Here is a 16,878-nt window from a genome sequence, read left to right as displayed (position 1 = left end):
ACCAGAGCTGTATAACAAATTGTTTATATTTTATTCTGTGCGCAAGAGCTGGACTTATTACAGCGATGAAAAAATTTGGTGCCGAAGCCTGAACAACTACAAAAGGAAAACTTGGGTATATGGGGTATAGTTAGCGAAAACGATTTCCCACCCGAAAAAACCCTCGCAAAAGTCTCGCAAACTCCGTATAAACCAGGGAGAAATTGCAAACGGCTAGCCTCGATGCGCCCGAAAAGACCATTCCCTAAGTAATCTGTACGATGGAAGAGTGACCAATCTGCTGCAACAAAGGAAAAAGAAAAACAGGGCTATTCTTTGTGTGCCCGACGTGGTATGCTTTGCTTACGTCTCTGCTTCAGCCATAATCTGCTCACCCTCGTCCAACATCTCCACCACCCTCTTCAAATTACCCACCATCTCCTTCGCCTGTCCGACAAGCAACAACTTCTCTGCATTGGCCGGCAGACCCAAGTACGTAGGCGGCTCACGCTCAGGAAGGTCATTGACCCACTGCATGAAGTCCTTCCAGCCCGTAGTGCTCGGCAGCTCGAGGCCTTCACTATGCTCCGTATCCTTGACGATCTTGAAATTGTCTTCGAAAGCGGCGGGCGTCATGCACTCATCGACAAGCGACGCGAGTGTGCGCCAGTCAGATTCGTCGTCGATCTTGCCGCCGTACATCTCGGTGATTAGAGTGCGTATCATCTCCCATGGAATCTTGGTAGGGGCAATGTTGGAGCGCCCTTGCGCGACAGAGTCGATCCACGTGTCAATGATGAAGCTGCAGCATTCGTACTAAATAAATGTTAGCGGCAGGAACAGAGAGTGCGATAGCAGTGATACTTACGTCGCTGTCGTTGAACTCCCAAAAGCCCTTCCATCCCAAGCTGGGCGCGTAGCGAAGACGCTCCTGTACCACAGCATGCAGGAAGGATAGCATGAGGTAAACGCGCGCCTTCTCGACAGGCGGCTTGATGGCCTTCTCGGCCAGCGAAGAAAGCGAATCTTTCATGTTGGCTCGAATACCAGCGGGCTGTTCGTAGGAGAGAACGCGAGAAGCGCGAAGGAGGTTGACGGGAATCTTCGGGCTTGATTCCATGGACAGGAAGAGGCGGAAGTCGGGGTTAGGCTTGAGGGCTTCGAGCCTCTTCTCCAGCGATTGCAACCATTGAGGAGCAAGGTGAACGTTCTTGACCAGTACCCAGTTACCTGTTGTAGCAGCATTGGCAATGGCCTTGTCTGCTGATGCTGCACCTTCGTTGGAACCCATGGCGATGTTGGAGCAGGTGACTTGTTCTCTTTCGACAAGATTATCGACCTTGTAACTGGCGTCGAAACCAGGACTTGAGCTGAGAGCCACTGGAGTAATGGCGTTGACTTGCTTGACAATGTCTCCAAGATCGCCACTGGCATCCAGAATGCCCTTCCCAAACACTTCTGTGACAAAACGCTCAACGGCGGGGACAAAGCGATCCACGCGGAATAGTTTGACGAGGATGAGGGCCCGTAGAAGTTTGTCGAATTTGTTCAAGTCGTCAGGCCAAGCTTGTGGCGCGAATCGTTCTGCCAGCTCCTCGGTGAGGAAGGCATCCCAGGTGCTCTCATCGATCTTTTCAAGTTCTCCTCGGAACATTGGCAATTTGCCCGCACGATCCATAGCTTCGTCTTTGCGCTCTGACTGGGTCGATACATCGATACCCTCCACATCTGAGTCCAGGATCTTGTCGATGTGGGTCTTGTCCATCTTGTAGGGCGCCGCCTGCACCAGAAGCATGGCGAACGTGACACGATCCTTTTGAAGCAGCGACAAGGACGTGCGGCGATACGCGTCAACGAAGATCTCGGTAATGATCTGATCGATACGGGCGGCGTGTCCGGTGATGGAGGAATTTCTAACCTTGCGAAGCACAGTCTCGAAGATCTGGGTGAAGTATTGAAGCGAGAACTGGTAGAAGTGGTTCAAATGATGCAGTTGCTCCAAGACAGCGAAGATGGCCGAGCAGGAGCGCGCAACGACGGTGTACTCCTTGGTGATATTCTCGACCTCTGTCATGACTCCCGCGGTCTCTGAGACCTTGTCGGAAATCTCTTTAGCCTCCTTCTTCAGCGTCTCCAGTGTTTCGATGACACGGTCGTCATCCAGAATATTACCACGAGATTCGTTGAGAGCTTGTAGCAGGCGCTTCTCAAGTTGGCGAAGATGGACAGCAAACTCGCCTTGCATCTTGATGAGATTCGATCGTCGCTCATCCACATCGGGCCTTTCCGACTTGAGCACTTCGTTGAGCGTCTGTGTTTGCAAGCTACTCTGCGTGACCGTAAAGTTGACGAAAGTAGTACGACTGCAGATATCGGGTGCAAAGTTTGCTGAAGGATCGCGCGTGGATAGGTACAAGCGGAAGGATGGCGAAAAGTCGATCTCTTGTTTGCCGAGTTGAATGAGCACACGACCGCCTGTCTTCTGGTATTCCTTGTTGAGCACGTGATTGAGGATGGGGTCCAGATGCTCGGCATCTTGAATCAGGATCGGGTTACCAAAGCGTAAAGAACTCTCCAGCTGTTTCGTAAACGAGTCGTCCAAGAAGCTAGTGACCGTGAGACGACGATCCTTGCACTCATTCTGCAAGAATTCCGTAGTCCTGCCAGATGGGTCAATGATGAGTGGGTAACGGTTGAAGCGCTGGAGAATGATAGCATTCTCGGTGCATAGATCATCGACTGGCAAGCCATTGTGCTGCCATGTCAAGCGATCGTCGGCGATCGAAAGATACTCCGTGAAAGGATTTGGCGTCTTGTAGCTGATGCCAGAGTGCTTGAGATGGTCGAACCAGTCCTCAGTGAGGGCCTTTCGGTACTGTTGATCGTAGTAGCCTGCGTAAGCAATGAAGGCGGCAGCCACGAGAACATCGCCAACGATAGTGTCGATCTGAGAGTCGAACGACTTGCTGCTTTCCTCCCATCGTGTACGCTCGGAAGACAAGCTTTCCAGGAGGCGCACGCTGCGGTCGACCTTGAATTGGACGGTCGACATCTCGGTCTTGATAGCTTGCGTTTCGCTAATCAATGCTGCATATTCTGTCTTGTACCGACCAATGCTGTCCTCGAGGTTCTGAATAAGGATCTCGGTTTCCTTGGCGCCATCCTCCGTTTTCTGCAGCTCAGTCTGCAAGTTGTCGACTTCAGCACGCAGGGGCCCGACGCGATCGAGGATATCGGAGTAGGTGACTTGAGCAGACACCCACTGCACGAGCGGACCGCAGGCCTTGGAAGCACGGTTGGCCTTCTCGAATGTGAACTCCTCTTTCGAAAGATACTCGGCCTGCATCTTCCTACGATGCGCGGCAGTCATCTGTCTCTCGTTGTCGAATTGGACGATGCTGGCGATGAAGTCGTCGCGCCTGACAATGGAAACGATGGTCTTCCAGCTGTCAGGCTTGTGTCCAAGAAGAGTACAGACAGCCTCCAACGCGAGCTTGACACCAGCGGGGGGGTTCTGCATAGATCGGACTTCGGTAAGATGTTGTCGCTTAATGTTCTGAACACTCTTCTGTGCTTCAAGCACAGCAGGCTCGGCGGCCGCTAAGTCATGTTCCACCACTTCCTGTCGCTTCTGAATCTCTTCCTTGTCCTTCGCAAGCCTAGCCTGAATTTCGATTGAGCCTGCTTTCTTCTGCTCAGCTTCTCTCTGATCTGAAATCATGCGCTGTAGCTTCTCGTTCGCTTCAGCATCCTTCTTCGTGAGCTGCGTCTGCTTTTCCGCAAGACTGGCTCGCAGTTCTTTGACCTTATCGAAAGTCTCCCTGAGCTTCTCGAGACCGACATTAAGATGGCGTTGTTGCTCTTCAAGGTCTTCGCGCTTCTCATTGTAGAGTTTGACGTATTGTGCGACAAAGTCAAGGAAGTGGCGTGGAGTGAGGTACATTTTGCGGTTCTGCGTCTTCTGTAACTTGGCATTCTTGGTTCTCAAAGAGTGGTGTACCGCAACCATAGCATTAACCACGCTCTCGCGATGAGATAGTGGAAGGCTGAGTCCGCGATGGGCGATTGGTATGGTATCTGGCGCGGCGTAGTTGGGTCGATCCAAGTCAACGGATTGGGTGAGCTCTGAGCTCACCTGGTATAGAGCCTGATCAGACCAGTCTCCGAACCAGTTGAGAACGCAACGATTGAACAGAGCTGGACTGGTGGCAGCCTTGGACGATAAGCCTTCCTCGGGCGGGTTCATCGTAAACACCACATGGAGATTCTTGACGATCTGCTCTGTGAACCACTTGTAAAGTTCTTCCTGGGAGTCGAGGATCGTGCCTTGTCGCTGAGCACCCTCCTTGATAGCGGTCATCAAAGAGGCGTACTCGTCACCCTCAAAGAGTCCGGGAACCTCCGCGTTGGCAAGAAGGGTATTCATTCGCTCCAGGAAACCGGAGTCCAGAACGTTTGCCTCATCCATGATGAAGCATATCTTTTCACCCTTGCAGCCGCAGCGCCGCAGTACGTTGCGCAGGTCTTCGTCGAAGTCTTCTCCAGAGTACTTGCCGTGTACTTTGATCTGGTACACACTCAGGCCGTTCATCCAGGCCACGAAGCGAGACAGCGTCGTCTTACCAGATCCGCTGACACCAATGAGAATGAGATGACCCTGTGGCTGGCGGAACACACGATCGATGCGGAGCACATGCTCGAGCACGTCATTGAAGAGGATAAGTGGAACATCGACTTCTTCTTCGCAGAAAGTCCGCAGTCGGGCTTTCACAAATTCTCGGAGTTGCTCCCGTTCGACTGGCACGTAGTTCTTCGACAGCCAGTTAGAGAACAAGATAGGTCCTCCAAGAGCCTTCTCCTCGTTGATGGTTGGGAAATGCTCGGATGCGATTCGGTGTACGCATTCTTCAGTCCATTGCCTCTCGTCTTCCGCAATGAGACGATCCTGGAACAGTCGCAAAGCTTCGTGTGCCCAGATCCTGACAAGACCTTCAATCGGTAGGGTCTCAAGCGGTCGAAGAGCTTCATAGATACCTCGGACCCAGCGCGTAAGCTCACGGGGAGAGTAGACGTAATGTGGCTGGATGTCCGGTGTGAACCGCTTCTGCGACTCAGCATAGAGCTGAACCATGGCCCTAGTCAAGGCATCGGAGTACCCGCGTAGTGTAGGGATGATCTTGAGCACAGCGCTATTGAAGGTGCCATAGATCTGAAGCAACGATTGCTCTCCAGGGTAATCGACCATGATCAGGGGAGCATGACGCAAGAAACGAAGACCCATAGGTGTACGGCCAGCGTCCGTAGGTGGGTTACAGGCACCAACGAACTGAATACGGTCGAGAGTGACCCAAGTCTTGTCGGAAGTCCTCCAGAAACCGTTATGTTCCACAAGTTGTCGTAGGAAGGAAATTGCTCTCTGAGTACCATACTTGTCGGGTGCAGGCAAATTGATCTCGTCACAGAAGATGATGAGCCATCGGCCAACTTGTGTTGGGGTGAGTTGGACGCCATTCAAAGTCTTCTTATACTCGCAGTACTGCTCGAAAGTCTTGATGAGAAGGTCCGGAGTGGTTGCGCTGGAGAAGTTGAGACCAACGACTTGCATATTCGGCAACTTTCGAAGGGCGCTGAACAGCGTCATAGTTTTACCAGAACCGGGAGGACCACACAGTAACAGGGGCTTGTGCTCTGCGAGCCATGAGTACAAGACATCCTCGTGGCGAACCGTGTCAAGGGTGGGAATGACCACGTCGGTTTGAGTAACAGAATGAGTGTTAACTTCAACGCTCGGGACCTGGTTCTGCCAGAGGTCCCAGTCTGGGTTGTTCGGCTTGACGTCATAGTCGATTAGAGACGTAGAATCATTAAGAGGTGGTAATTCCACATCAGTGAGACCAGCAATAAGGTCGCCGAACTGTTTACGTTCCGACAGAGGGCAGTCACCAACCAGTGCCCAGACTAGGGCGACAAGCAGCTTCTTGGCGAGGTACGTCTCCATCTTGTCGTCTTCAAGGGGGAAGTCTGGATGCTGGACATTGTACTCGAGCACGTTACGGCATGCTTTGTTGAGAAGCGAGAAGAGGGTGTTCAGCGCTCGGATATCGGTATACTCCATGATGTGTTTGAATTTCCGTGCCAGGCTGAGTGCCTTCTCGATAAAACGGTCTTGTGTGAGCTTGATATGCAGGAATTCGGCGATCATTCCTTGTGTGGAGAGCGTCTTCTGAGACATCTGACCTGGAGCTACCGAGTCGTCCTCAATGTCCTCGAAAGCAACAGTCTTAAGATGCTCGGCGTAGTTCTTGAGCATCATATCCACATCCACCGTGTCATCGCTGAACCAGACCATACCGCAACGTGAGACGGTCGCGAGTGTTGCGTACTTGAGCGTTTCGACTTCGAACATGATGCGGACATTGTTCGGCAAGTTAAGACGCTCACCATTGGGCAAGGTGAGCAGCTTATTGTCGTCGAGAACGGAGTTCAGATTCTCAACCCACTCGGGATCAACATCGCCGTCGAAGACGATCCAATGTCGTTTGCTATCTTCACCGCGGAGGTTGTCGACAATCTTGCGTAGAATGCTAGTGAAGAGACCGTCGGTCCATTCGCGGGTAGTGCTATCGAGTGTCCCGTAAAGTTGCTCCTTGGACATGACCTTGGGGTCAATAACGTGACAGACTCCTTCAACGCCCTCGACGGCCGAAATGGCGGAAAGCAGTGTCCTCCAAGCTGCGGACTTGCCGGAGCCAGAAGAACCAACCATCATTACACCGTGGTGCAAATTTTGGATCTGGTAAAGCTGAATGATCTTAGTCATCCAAGCATCGCTCACAACCAGTTTCGATTCAGCAGCGCACTTGCGAATTGCTGCTGTCAGCTTGTCCAGAGGCGCAGGGATGTATTCGACGCCTGGGAACGACTCTTCCTGGATGGCCTTCATCAGATCGACATCGTGCCGAATAAGTTTTGGTGCCATGGTTTCTCGTAAGCTCTGAATGATGATTTGTGGTTCCATAATGGCTTCGTCGGCTATCTGAGAATCTTTCTGAACGGCAATGCGAGCTCGCTTGAGGCCACCAGAGCTGACTAGCACACTTTTCAGGGCACGCAGGCCAAAGTCGTAGTGAGCTTGCTTTGAAAGGCCGGCTGCACACTTGTCGAAGAATGGGACGACGTGCTTTGAGAGCTCCTTGGCTTGCGAGAAACCTTGAGAGTAAAGCATGACTTCAGCAATCAGCTCCTTGTCAGGTTTCGACATGGCGACGCTGCGGAAGAGCTTCTTGAGATTGTCGGGCAAGTTTGAACGACCAGCATAACCGGGATTCATGGTGATGAAGACTCCGGTGTTGCCGTTGACTTTCAGCTGGCGGCCGATAAGCTCAATCTGGGACTTGTCATCTTCAACGCCCTTCTTCAACCCGAGCTGAATGTTTTGGATCTGCTGGGACACGGCTGAAAGAATGCGCTCCTCGAGACGATTGAACTCGTCGAAGCAGCCCCAAGCACCAACTTGACAGATACCGAGGAAGATGCGACCCATAGCCTGGAAATCGAAAGTGTCGTCACAGCAGAAGACAAGGGTAAATCGTCCTAGTTGGACACCAAGAGCCTTGACGGACTCAGTCTTACCAGTACCGGCAGGTCCGTATGGTGAGCCTCCAAGTCGCTGGCACAGAGCTTGTGTGAGGGTAAGGAAACAGCGATCGGTAAGAGGCGTTCGAACAAGACGGTCCGCGACTCCAAGATACTCGAAGCCATAATCAAGAGTAGCATTCGCCATCTTGATCTTCAGTCGCAGCAGCAGGTCGTTGGCGGGCTCGTATACGTAGCGCATAGACAGAAGCCACAAATGGTGCGTAGTTGAACGTGCACCAACTTTCTGTAGCTTGTGGATTACATCCCGCTGGTGAACGAACTCGGTGATGAGATCTTCGCATTTCCTACGCTGGATCGGTGCGAGATCACCCAAGACTGCGGTAGCAAGCAACTTCAAAATGTTGACTTGTTTCTCATATAGCTGAGGCAGAGTTGTTCCTTCTTCGTTGAGAGACTTCTCCACTGCATGTGTCCAGGCAATCTGCGTTCCGAGCACAACAACCTGTGTTGGGTACTTCGCGATATAGTCGGTGAAGGCGTCAGGGTCCATGCCGTCGGGTGCCATCAGCTGGGCAAATTCTTCGTAAGCCTCATAGGTGAGCTCAGCCAACGTAGTCTTCATATTCTGTTCCAGCGCGCCTAGCCACTCGTTGATCCTAGGTGTTTTAACGAGTGAGATCTCTTTGCGAAGCGTGACTTCTTCTCCCTCCTTTGAAGTGAAGCCTTGAATAACCCCATCCTCATCGGTGATCAGGCCAGAGATACCTGCAAACATCTTCCTAAGATGCTTAGCGATACGAAGGACATCATTGCTATTACCAATGATCTCTAGGAGATCTTCGTCACCAACGAAGTAGAAGCGGGGGAACGATACGCGCTCGCGCTCAAGGTACTCTCCGAGAGCTTTTTGAATCTTGTTTAGAAGCTCGGCTAGACGTTCCAGGGATTTTTGGACACCAGAGATATTCAGCACTTCGAGAACGAATGGCTGGCGGGAAACCTTCTTCATGACTGACAGGAACTCCGAGTTGATGTTTTGGAAGCGAGATGACTCCATGGGCAGCAAGTGCTTGATGTCGGCATTGCCTGTGAACACGCCCTCCAAGTAAACCCATTGGCGTTGAACATCGATCCATACGTCGAAGAGGACATGGACGCGGTTGAGCTTGTCTTCCCACGATGACGCTTCTTCCTCAAATTCCTTGTAGTACGGGGAATGTCGCATGGCCTGTAGAGAATTGAGATTCTCGCTGCACTTGGCAAACAAATCGTCCCAACCACGGATGAGACGGCACTTGTTCTGGTAGTTGACGAGCTCCAAAGCGTAGTTCTGCCACGTCTCACGAACCTGCTTCAAGAACTCCTCGAGCGCCATCTCACCTTGCGCCTGGGTTATGACATCGCGAATGATCTTCTCGCTCGGTCCAAGCTTGAGATCCCAGGCGTCGCCGAGGGTCATGGAGATGGCTGAGTATCGTTTGTGTGGTCTTAACTGCTTGAAGATCCTAGCCCAATGTCGCTCGCGTACCGCATCAGATCGCAACTCGGCGAGCACTGCGTTCTCCTTCAGAAGTTGCTTGAGCGTGCTCTGAACATACTCGAAAGCTTGGTACTGTCGCATACGGCTGGGCATATCCTTGGTCATCTTGAGAAGGTTGTCAAGATTCTGGCGTAGTTTACGAGGTTGGATACTGCTCCACAGAACTTCACGCAGGTCGTCGATGCTTGCCCAGATAGTGCCAAGCGCAGACCAAACAGATTTAAAGTCCTGCACTTCTTCCAGTAGAGTCTCAAGGGCGTTCTCAGGCGAGGGTGGCAGTCCAAGGGCTTCCTTGGCTTTTGAGATATTCCCAGATTCAGTTTGTAGCTGACTGAGCTTCTGGTCAAACTTGGCGAGGATATTCGATGCATCTGCGGGCGCAAGATTGCCGGCCACCGGCTTCTCCTCAGTCCACTCCACGGTGATGTTGACAATCTTCTGATGGACCACTTTATCTTCGGCGGCAATCTTAGCTCGAAGGGCATCAGACTGGTCATTGGCAATCTTGGTCTTCCTCCCCAGGACCTCGTTCAATGTCTGCCACTCGTGGTCGATCTGGTCCATCTCCAGCCAGTCAGAGGGAAAGTGATAGCGCTGACGGCTCAGGGTAGCCTGTCCTTGTCGAAACGTAGCAATCTCCGGCTCCCATTCCATCACTTTCCTCTTACATTGCTGAACGGTGGTGATGAATGATACAGCCTGGGCGGTAGAAGAGGCTTCTAGCGTTTGCATCTCGAGGTCCTTGCGTGCCTTCTCAACTTGAACATAAACATCGTTCATACGCTGGCCAAGTCTACTGGCAAACTTGGTCAGGATTTCTTGCTGCCACTGGTCGTACTTGGCATTGACCTTGACCTGCACCTGATCATAATCAACGGTAACATATCCGAATTGGCGACTGATGTCGGAATTGTCGAAAGTAGCGCGAGTCTTTCGAATTTCTTGAAGCAGCTGTAACCAGCGAGAGAGATCTTCGCCAAGGATATCGTAAACTTGCTCTGACTGCAAATCCCATAGTGATTGGAACTGAAGCCACTCGTCAACGTACGAGGAGATGTCGCGCAGCTTGCCTTCTACAGCACCGTACACCTCAATCAACGAGTCTGTACAGCGGCTTGGCAAATCGGAGAATTGATTGGCGGAGGTATCGTTACTGGCTTCGAGTCTGATCTCATACCGCGAAGCCTTTATCTTCTGGAGGGTGCAAATGATGGCAAGCCACTGCTGGAGCTGTTCAAGCCAGCTTGCTCGTGCGTATTCAACAGGAGGGCTGAGGTAAATGACTTGGTTTCGCATTGTAATCTCAAGGGTGAGGCGTGCCAGGGTCGGTTTTGCCTCAGGCGTCTCCGTGGGCGCAGGTTGACTGACAGGCCGTCGGTCCTCGTCGTCATCGTTGACGTTGTTGAAGACTTCTATCCACAATGAGATAGCCCGATTCAGTCGCACCAGAAGAATCGCCTCGATGCGCGCATTCATATCAGACACCCATGAGGCGAGATTGGCGTAATTCTCAAGATTCAGCTGATCAATGGACTTCTGTATTGTCTCTAGGTTTTGCTGGAAGGCATCTTTGCTGTATGAGCAGGTCTCCAGGTCCTTCAACGCCTTCTCGACTGTCGTGTTGATGCTCACGAGAGTCGCAACCTTGATCTGGAGGAGTGAGGTTGCAGCTGCGAAATCGCGAACGAATTGTACATGCTTGCTCTCGCTTCGGACACTACCAGTTGCTGCTGGAAATCCGGAATTGCGCACGTGCAGATCGTAGGCATGTACGAAGGACTCCCATTTGAGAGGGACTCCCTTGCCAACAAGCGCTTGGACATCGTTGGTGTAATTGTTCAGCAACAAAGCGACACTAGCTAGCTCAGAGATAGAGCGCACGGTCTGTGTGTAAGTGCGCACACTCTCCATGAGGCTGACGGCGTACGGATAGACTCGCTTGGCCTCCTTCGAAATGTTGTTGATACCGTGCGGAACCTGGTAGCCGCGCCATGTGAGATTTCTCACCTCTTTGAAAAGGGCAATGACCTGTGCATCGAAGTTGACGTTCAGTTCGAGGATGTTGCCTGCTGCGCGGTTCTTGCTGACAAGGAAGAGACGTCCAGAGATCGACAGCTTCCTCCTGGCAACCTCCTGTAGCCACGACTCGAATATGGGGCGGGTATCCAGCTTCTTCTTGAACATACTGCTCTCAGCCTGGAGCTTCTGACCTTCAGCATGGAGCGCCCAGTCTTTGCCCAGAATGTCTTCAACTTTGCCCATGTAGCTCTCCAACTGAGTTTCAATCTGTCGAGCCCAGATGACAGCGCCGGACACAGGAGGAAAGTCGCGAAGCTGTGCCATGGCATGAGCCTCGGAGTTACCATACTGCCGCTTGAAGCGCTCGTGAAGAGCCATAATGTCCTGCTTGACATTCTCGATAAGCTGAGTTTGGTACTCGGAGATCGCTCCTCGAATCTTCGGGCGCACGAAGAGAGGGTTGAATTTGGCGAACACGCGGAACATTTCGCTTGCAGTCTTGGCCGTACCGAGACGATCGCGGAGTCTGGCAATGATGGAGTTCTCGACACGCGAAGTGCGCTCATTGTACTTCTGCTCCGCTTGCTCGAACAACCGAGTACCCTCAGGTGTTACGTCTAGTACGTTCACGTCTTTGAGAACATCGTAGGCTTCCTTGACCTCTTTGACCGCATCGACATCGCCAATCTCCTCGATGATGACGGATTCCTTCGCTTGCGTGTCGGAGAGAGAAGATTGGGAGCCAAGGACATTGACGATGGTGCGCTGCAGCTGCTCGTGGTTCTTGCGGAATGTTGTGATGTATCGAATACGCTCCTCGGTTTCCTTGTGTCGCGCTGCGATCTTGATAGGGATGAACTTCTCATTTCTTCGCCTGGTGACCTCACGGGCGACATTGGTGAACTCCTTGACGTTATCTTCCCATGTCCGCCAAATGCTCTCTGCAACGGCCATGATTGCCTGGAACTCTGGGTAATCCATATGCATGAGTGTCTTTCCGTGAAGCAGCTTGTGTAGTCTTTCGTCGAGATCGCCGGATATCGCCTCAACGAGAGGTAGTGCTCGCCGCACGGGGTACGGACAGATGCGAAGCTTCTTGTTCATGTGACTGAAGATTGACTGTATCGCTTCTTGCACAGCCTGTAGCGAGGCAGCTGAGAGCAGGTGGTCGAGCGGAAACTCGCGCATAAGCTGGTTGTACTTCTGCACCAGATCCGTGCTCTCCTTGAGTCCGGTGTCTGCACTGAAACTGACAGTGGCTTGGAAGCGCTTCGCGTTCTTGAGCACATCCAAGGTCAATCTGACACCGGGGCTGCCGAGTTGAGTCTCGATATCCTGTAGCCTAGACTCCATAGATATCCAGAAGTTGATCTCCTGCGCCGCAGTTCCCGTCGACACATCACGCGAGGTTTTGGTGATGGTCTGTATCGATTTGATCCACCCATTGACTGTCGCCTGGAGGCCGTTGAGGAAGCTACTGTCCTGTACAATGGCCGCGGGGATGAGCTCTGGTGAGGGCTTGACGCCACGCTGACTAGCGTCATCGAGCGCACTCTGGATGAGCGGGTGTAGCGGCAGAAGCAACTCCGGAATCTCCACGTTCTGCTGCAGGTGCTGAAGGCTGAGTGCCAGCTCCGCCATCTTCTTCTTCGCCGCTGAGATACCTGTGCGGGCATCATTGTCGCCCTTGCTGTATGCTCCTGCTAGATTACGTTGATTCTTGGTATAGGTATCGAAGTACGGCTCGACGGCGGATTGGATCAGAGAATGGAGGAACTCGTAGGGTGTGCCGTCTTGCGAAGAAGTGCTATTAGAAAGTATAAAGCCGGGAAGAGTCGAAATTTGAACCTGCTCGCTAAGGGGTATCGCTGGGTCTATGGGTATGGGTCGCTTCGAAATGACAACAAATGCTGCGCAGGTAGGAGAAGCCGTGAGTTCGGTGGAAATGGTGTAGATAAAGCGATGAGTGACGCCTATTGGATTGGTTAGTCTGGGGGCGCCTTCCCTCTTAGTGGTGTACCTGCCATTTGTGCCGTCGAGCGCGTCTGCGTGCGGCTCATCCGCCCTGTCCTTGACTATGTACAGCACCGACTGCCCCTCGGAAGCAAAGCGGGAGCATCGCTGTAGGGTGTCCTGGAGCTTGGCGGAGGAGAGGAGACTGCCGGGTGCGAATAGGTCTTGTTGCGAGGCACCAAGACTGACGTCGAGGACTTTTTCCAGATGGTCGACGATTATCTGGGGGTCGATTGAGGGTGGTGTGGGACTGGGCGTGCGTATGCTGCCGTTGGGCGCCCCTGGGAGCAGCGGTCCCTCCATGTTGATTGTTTATCGCCTGTGTTAGTGGGGAGACATGTGGCTCCGCGCTTCCGGTGACGTGGGAGGGATGACAGGACTCCCGTGTTGTTTATTAACAAGGTAACGAGGATATAGTATCCCACGACGGTGATGATGTGTTGTTGCTTTATTAGAAAGTTGACTACGGAAAGTCGACGCGCACCGACTCACGCGCAGCCCGTAGACGCCTTACCCGATCGGATCACTCCCGCACTTAGCAGCGGCGCCAGGGGTGCGGAGTGATCGCAGCCTGATTGGTGCTCTGAGGTCGAAACAGACGGGACGATTACACCAAGCGTAGAGGCTCGTCGACGCGTTTATGCTGTGTGTGAATTTGTCTTGTTGTTGCTATTACTATCAATCACTCTATTCATGTTCGCTCAACTCCCCGCGAGAGGAAGGCATTGCCAGCTCACCAGGCACGTGGGATCGGGTTAATGTCGGCTCCAGGCTAAAGCCATCGTCAATGCTCTCCAGACTCGAGGGTCTGTTCAAGTACAAGCTGGAAGAAGCAATACATGGAAACTCTATTATCTATCTTGTACTCCTCCCACGATCCTCTAACTCCACCCCAGTCCCCACATCCCCATCATCATCCTCCTCTCCCACAGAAAACGTCTCCTGATCCTCTCCTCTCCTCACAGGCCCCCTAATCGTCGGACTGACCAGCCTGACCTCTCCACCCCTCCCCCTTCCAATGCCTACCATCCTTCTTACAACGTCTAACCCCCCATCAACCCACAAAGCCACGCTTTTCAAGACTCCATACACTCGTTCCATCCCCTCATCTCCACCACTGCCACTCCCCCCGCCATGCCCTGCCTCAACCTTGAATTGGTACTTCAGACAGTCTTTGACCGTCACGAGACCTGTCAGCCGGCCGCGGTATTCAATCAAAATCACGCGTGGCCCCATCTTCTTGAAGAGCTCCATGACAGTCTCCAGCGGGAGGCGGGGGTGTACGGTCAAGGGTGTGGGGTCAATGAAGCGCGCGAAGTCGAGATTGAGGGATGAAGAAGTGGCGGGCATGCTGTCGAATGTCACGGCGGGTATCGTTAACGAGGGTGTGCGGGAATCCTGGCTTCCAGTGGAGGTGGAGAAGGAGCACTTTGCGTGCCCAGGTGCCATCTGGTCTTTCTTTGCGCGGTCGATGGCGTAGCGGAGCTCTGTGCGGCCTATGTAGCCTATCAAAGTCTTGTTCTCCATGTTCTCGACGATGGGGTATCCTTGGTAGTGATTTTCATTCACGAGGCGCTCCATCTGCTTGAGCTCCATGCCGGTTGCTGGGAGACAGACAACGTGCGAGGCCATGACTTGCGATACGGGTACGCCGAAAGTGTGCTCTTCCTTGTTGTCAAGGAAGGGATAGCCGTTGAGATAGATCATGCGATCTGCGATGCCTCCGTGCCCGAAGCGCTCGGAGACTGCCTTTGTGACGCCAACGACGATCATAGTCGGTAGGATATACGTCAGTGCTCCTGTGATTTCGAACATGATGACTACGACGGAGACAGTGATGTGCATGATCCCACTGAGCGCAGCCGCAGCGCCCAGGAACGCGTATGTACCCGGCGTGATACAAGGCCCGTCTGGCTCGCAGGCCGCGAAGAAGGCCGAGTTCGGGAAGCTCTCGTGGATGTGCTGGACAAAGATGCCAACCATGCGCCCGAATGCAGCTCCGACGGCCATCGAGGGTACGAAAATTCCAGCTGGTACCTTGCACCCGAATGATATGACAACAAGCAGCGTCCGAACAATCGTAGCAATCGCCAGTGACCCAATCATATGCCACCGCTCATCTCGATCACAGAGCTGACCATCATCTTTGTTCCCTTCGCACTCCTGGAACAGAATCTCCATGCTCTCCGTCATATCGATCCTCAGGAACGTGTTCGGATAGCAAATCACCGCCGTCAAAACAGCCAGCGTGACTGCTTCCGTAATGGGGTATTGGGACAGGTATTTCTTGCGAAAGATCTGCATCTTGAGATTCCACTTGATCACGAAGGCGCCGTAAAGCCCGCCAAACGCGCCGATGATGATGTAGAAGAGTATCTCGAAGAAGTGCCATGAGCGGTCATATTTGACTTGAAACATGACAAGCTGGCCGGTGCGAAAGGGGTTCATGGCCTACAATATAGTCAGCTCCAGAGCCTCAATACGCCAGCGTCGAATTCCGAGTAAGGATGTACTGACCGCCAAGACAGCCGTAGCCACAAGCGCACAAAAGTAACTCCTCCAGAGAGTCTTGAGCGGAAAATAATTGCTCATCTCCTCCAGACTGAACAGCACCCCTCCTATCGGACTGCCAAACGCAACACCCACGCCCGCCGCCGCACTCGCACTGAGAATCTCCCTCGTCTTGGCCGCATTCCTTCGATACTTGTCAAAGAACCTACTAATCACATTCCCTGTACAGACCGCATAGTGCACACTCGGTCCTTCCTTGCCGACCGACAGCCCTGATGCAATGGCCAGCGGCAGTCCAATGGATTTGATGAACAGTGTTGTTGCGCCGAGGAAGCCTTTCATGACGAACCCAGCAATGATGCACTTCATCTCACTGATACCACTTCCCGCCGCATACGGCGCGAAACTCTTGACGAGGCGCGCCGCCGTCGCCGCAAACACAGCCCCAAAAAGTATGTAGAAGAAGTAATTCATCGGCCAAAAGCCACTCCAGCGTTTCCACTCGGGACATCCGCTCTCCGCACCCCAACAGCAGAAACTCTCATTCAGATAGAACGCCGTGGTGCAGTGCCCCAGCTTAATGTCCGCGAGCCACTCTGTCACAATGTTTAGGAACGCGGCGTTGAGTCCAATTGCAGCGCCTACGAGCGTGACCACGATCCATGCTTGTCCTGCATCGTATGCTTCTGCGATTTTGCGCCGCCAGGTTCCGCGTCCACGGCCGAGGAAAACTGCTTTGGTGTCTCCGCTGGCTCCTATGTTGGAGCGTTGCTTGCGCCGTGCTTTGCGCCGCAGTTGCTCGCGCGCAGCGTCTTGCACCCAGTCTATTGTTGTGAAGTCTTCATAGCGTTTTATCTCAGCAATTTCCTCAACAATGGCGTGGTCCGTGTGCGTGTTTTGAGCAGCCTCCGGGTCGTCGTCATGGTCGAGAGATTGGATCGAGTGCGATGTGTTGCGCCGGCGGAGCGAGGGTGTGAACGAGGCGGAGCGTGTGGACTGTGGATGGGAGGGTCTGCGGGGGCGCGAGTGCGAGGATGAGGTGCGGTTCATCGCATTGTCGGTTTCTATTTGTGACTGTTCAAGAAGCTCGAGAGGTTCGGGATGTTGTAGTGCGTGGGTGTGCTTGTAGATCTGCAAGGGTTCAGCTCTTAGATCTCGGAGGTCCGACTGCACCGCCGCAGCTATCACATGTCACAACCATGTCAAAAAGGCCATTC

At 52.9% G+C, this 16,878-nt stretch overlaps 2 protein-coding genes across 2 annotated transcripts; both read right to left on the bottom strand.

The window, feature by feature from the left end:
• Nucleotides 1-11: 11 nt before the first annotated feature.
• Nucleotides 12-13,599, bottom strand: K460DRAFT_417523 (dynein heavy chain). Its single transcript, XM_040937885.1, has 3 exons — nt 13,162-13,599; nt 848-13,110; nt 12-795 (listed from the first exon to the last, which is right to left on the bottom strand). Exons 1-3 carry the CDS (start codon nt 13,451-13,453, stop codon nt 343-345), a joined length of 13,008 nt encoding a protein of 4,335 aa, XP_040789006.1. The 5' UTR covers nt 13,454-13,599; the 3' UTR covers nt 12-342.
• Nucleotides 13,600-13,807: 208 nt separating this feature from the next.
• On the bottom strand, nt 13,808-16,773 carry K460DRAFT_339684 (uncharacterized protein). Its single transcript, XM_040931090.1, has 2 exons — nt 15,668-16,773; nt 13,808-15,601 (listed from the first exon to the last, which is right to left on the bottom strand). Exons 1-2 carry the CDS (start codon nt 16,709-16,711, stop codon nt 14,006-14,008), a joined length of 2,640 nt encoding a protein of 879 aa, XP_040789005.1. The 5' UTR covers nt 16,712-16,773; the 3' UTR covers nt 13,808-14,005.
• Nucleotides 16,774-16,878: the final 105 nt, after the last annotated feature.

The sequence above is a fragment of the Cucurbitaria berberidis genome (assembly GCF_010015615.1).
Source record: "Cucurbitaria berberidis CBS 394.84 unplaced genomic scaffold K460scaffold_3, whole genome shotgun sequence".
Taxonomy (NCBI): domain Eukaryota; kingdom Fungi; phylum Ascomycota; class Dothideomycetes; order Pleosporales; family Cucurbitariaceae; genus Cucurbitaria; species Cucurbitaria berberidis.
Note: the sequence above shows the minus strand (reverse complement) of the source record. Positions and strands in the feature narration are given on the sequence as shown.

What these genes read in the sequence shown, in the direction of transcription:
- K460DRAFT_417523 (XM_040937885.1), bottom strand. Translation starts at nt 13,453, where the DNA reads ATGGAGGGACCGCTGCTCCCAGGGGCGCCCAACGGCAGCATACGCACG. An exon ending in CGCGCTCGACGGCACAAATG is followed by an intron (nt 13,111 to 13,161) that starts GCAGGTACACCA and finishes CCAATCCAATAG; the next exon opens with GCGTCACTCATCGCTTTATC. An exon ending in GGGAGTTCAACGACAGCGAC is followed by an intron (nt 796 to 847) that starts GTAAGTATCACT and finishes ACATTTATTTAG; the next exon opens with TACGAATGCTGCAGCTTCAT.
- K460DRAFT_339684 (XM_040931090.1), bottom strand. Translation starts at nt 16,711, where the DNA reads ATGAACCGCACCTCATCCTCGCACTCGCGCCCCCGCAGACCCTCCCAT. An exon ending in TGGCTACGGCTGTCTTGGCG is followed by an intron (nt 15,602 to 15,667) that starts GTCAGTACATCC and finishes ACTATATTGTAG; the next exon opens with GCCATGAACCCCTTTCGCAC.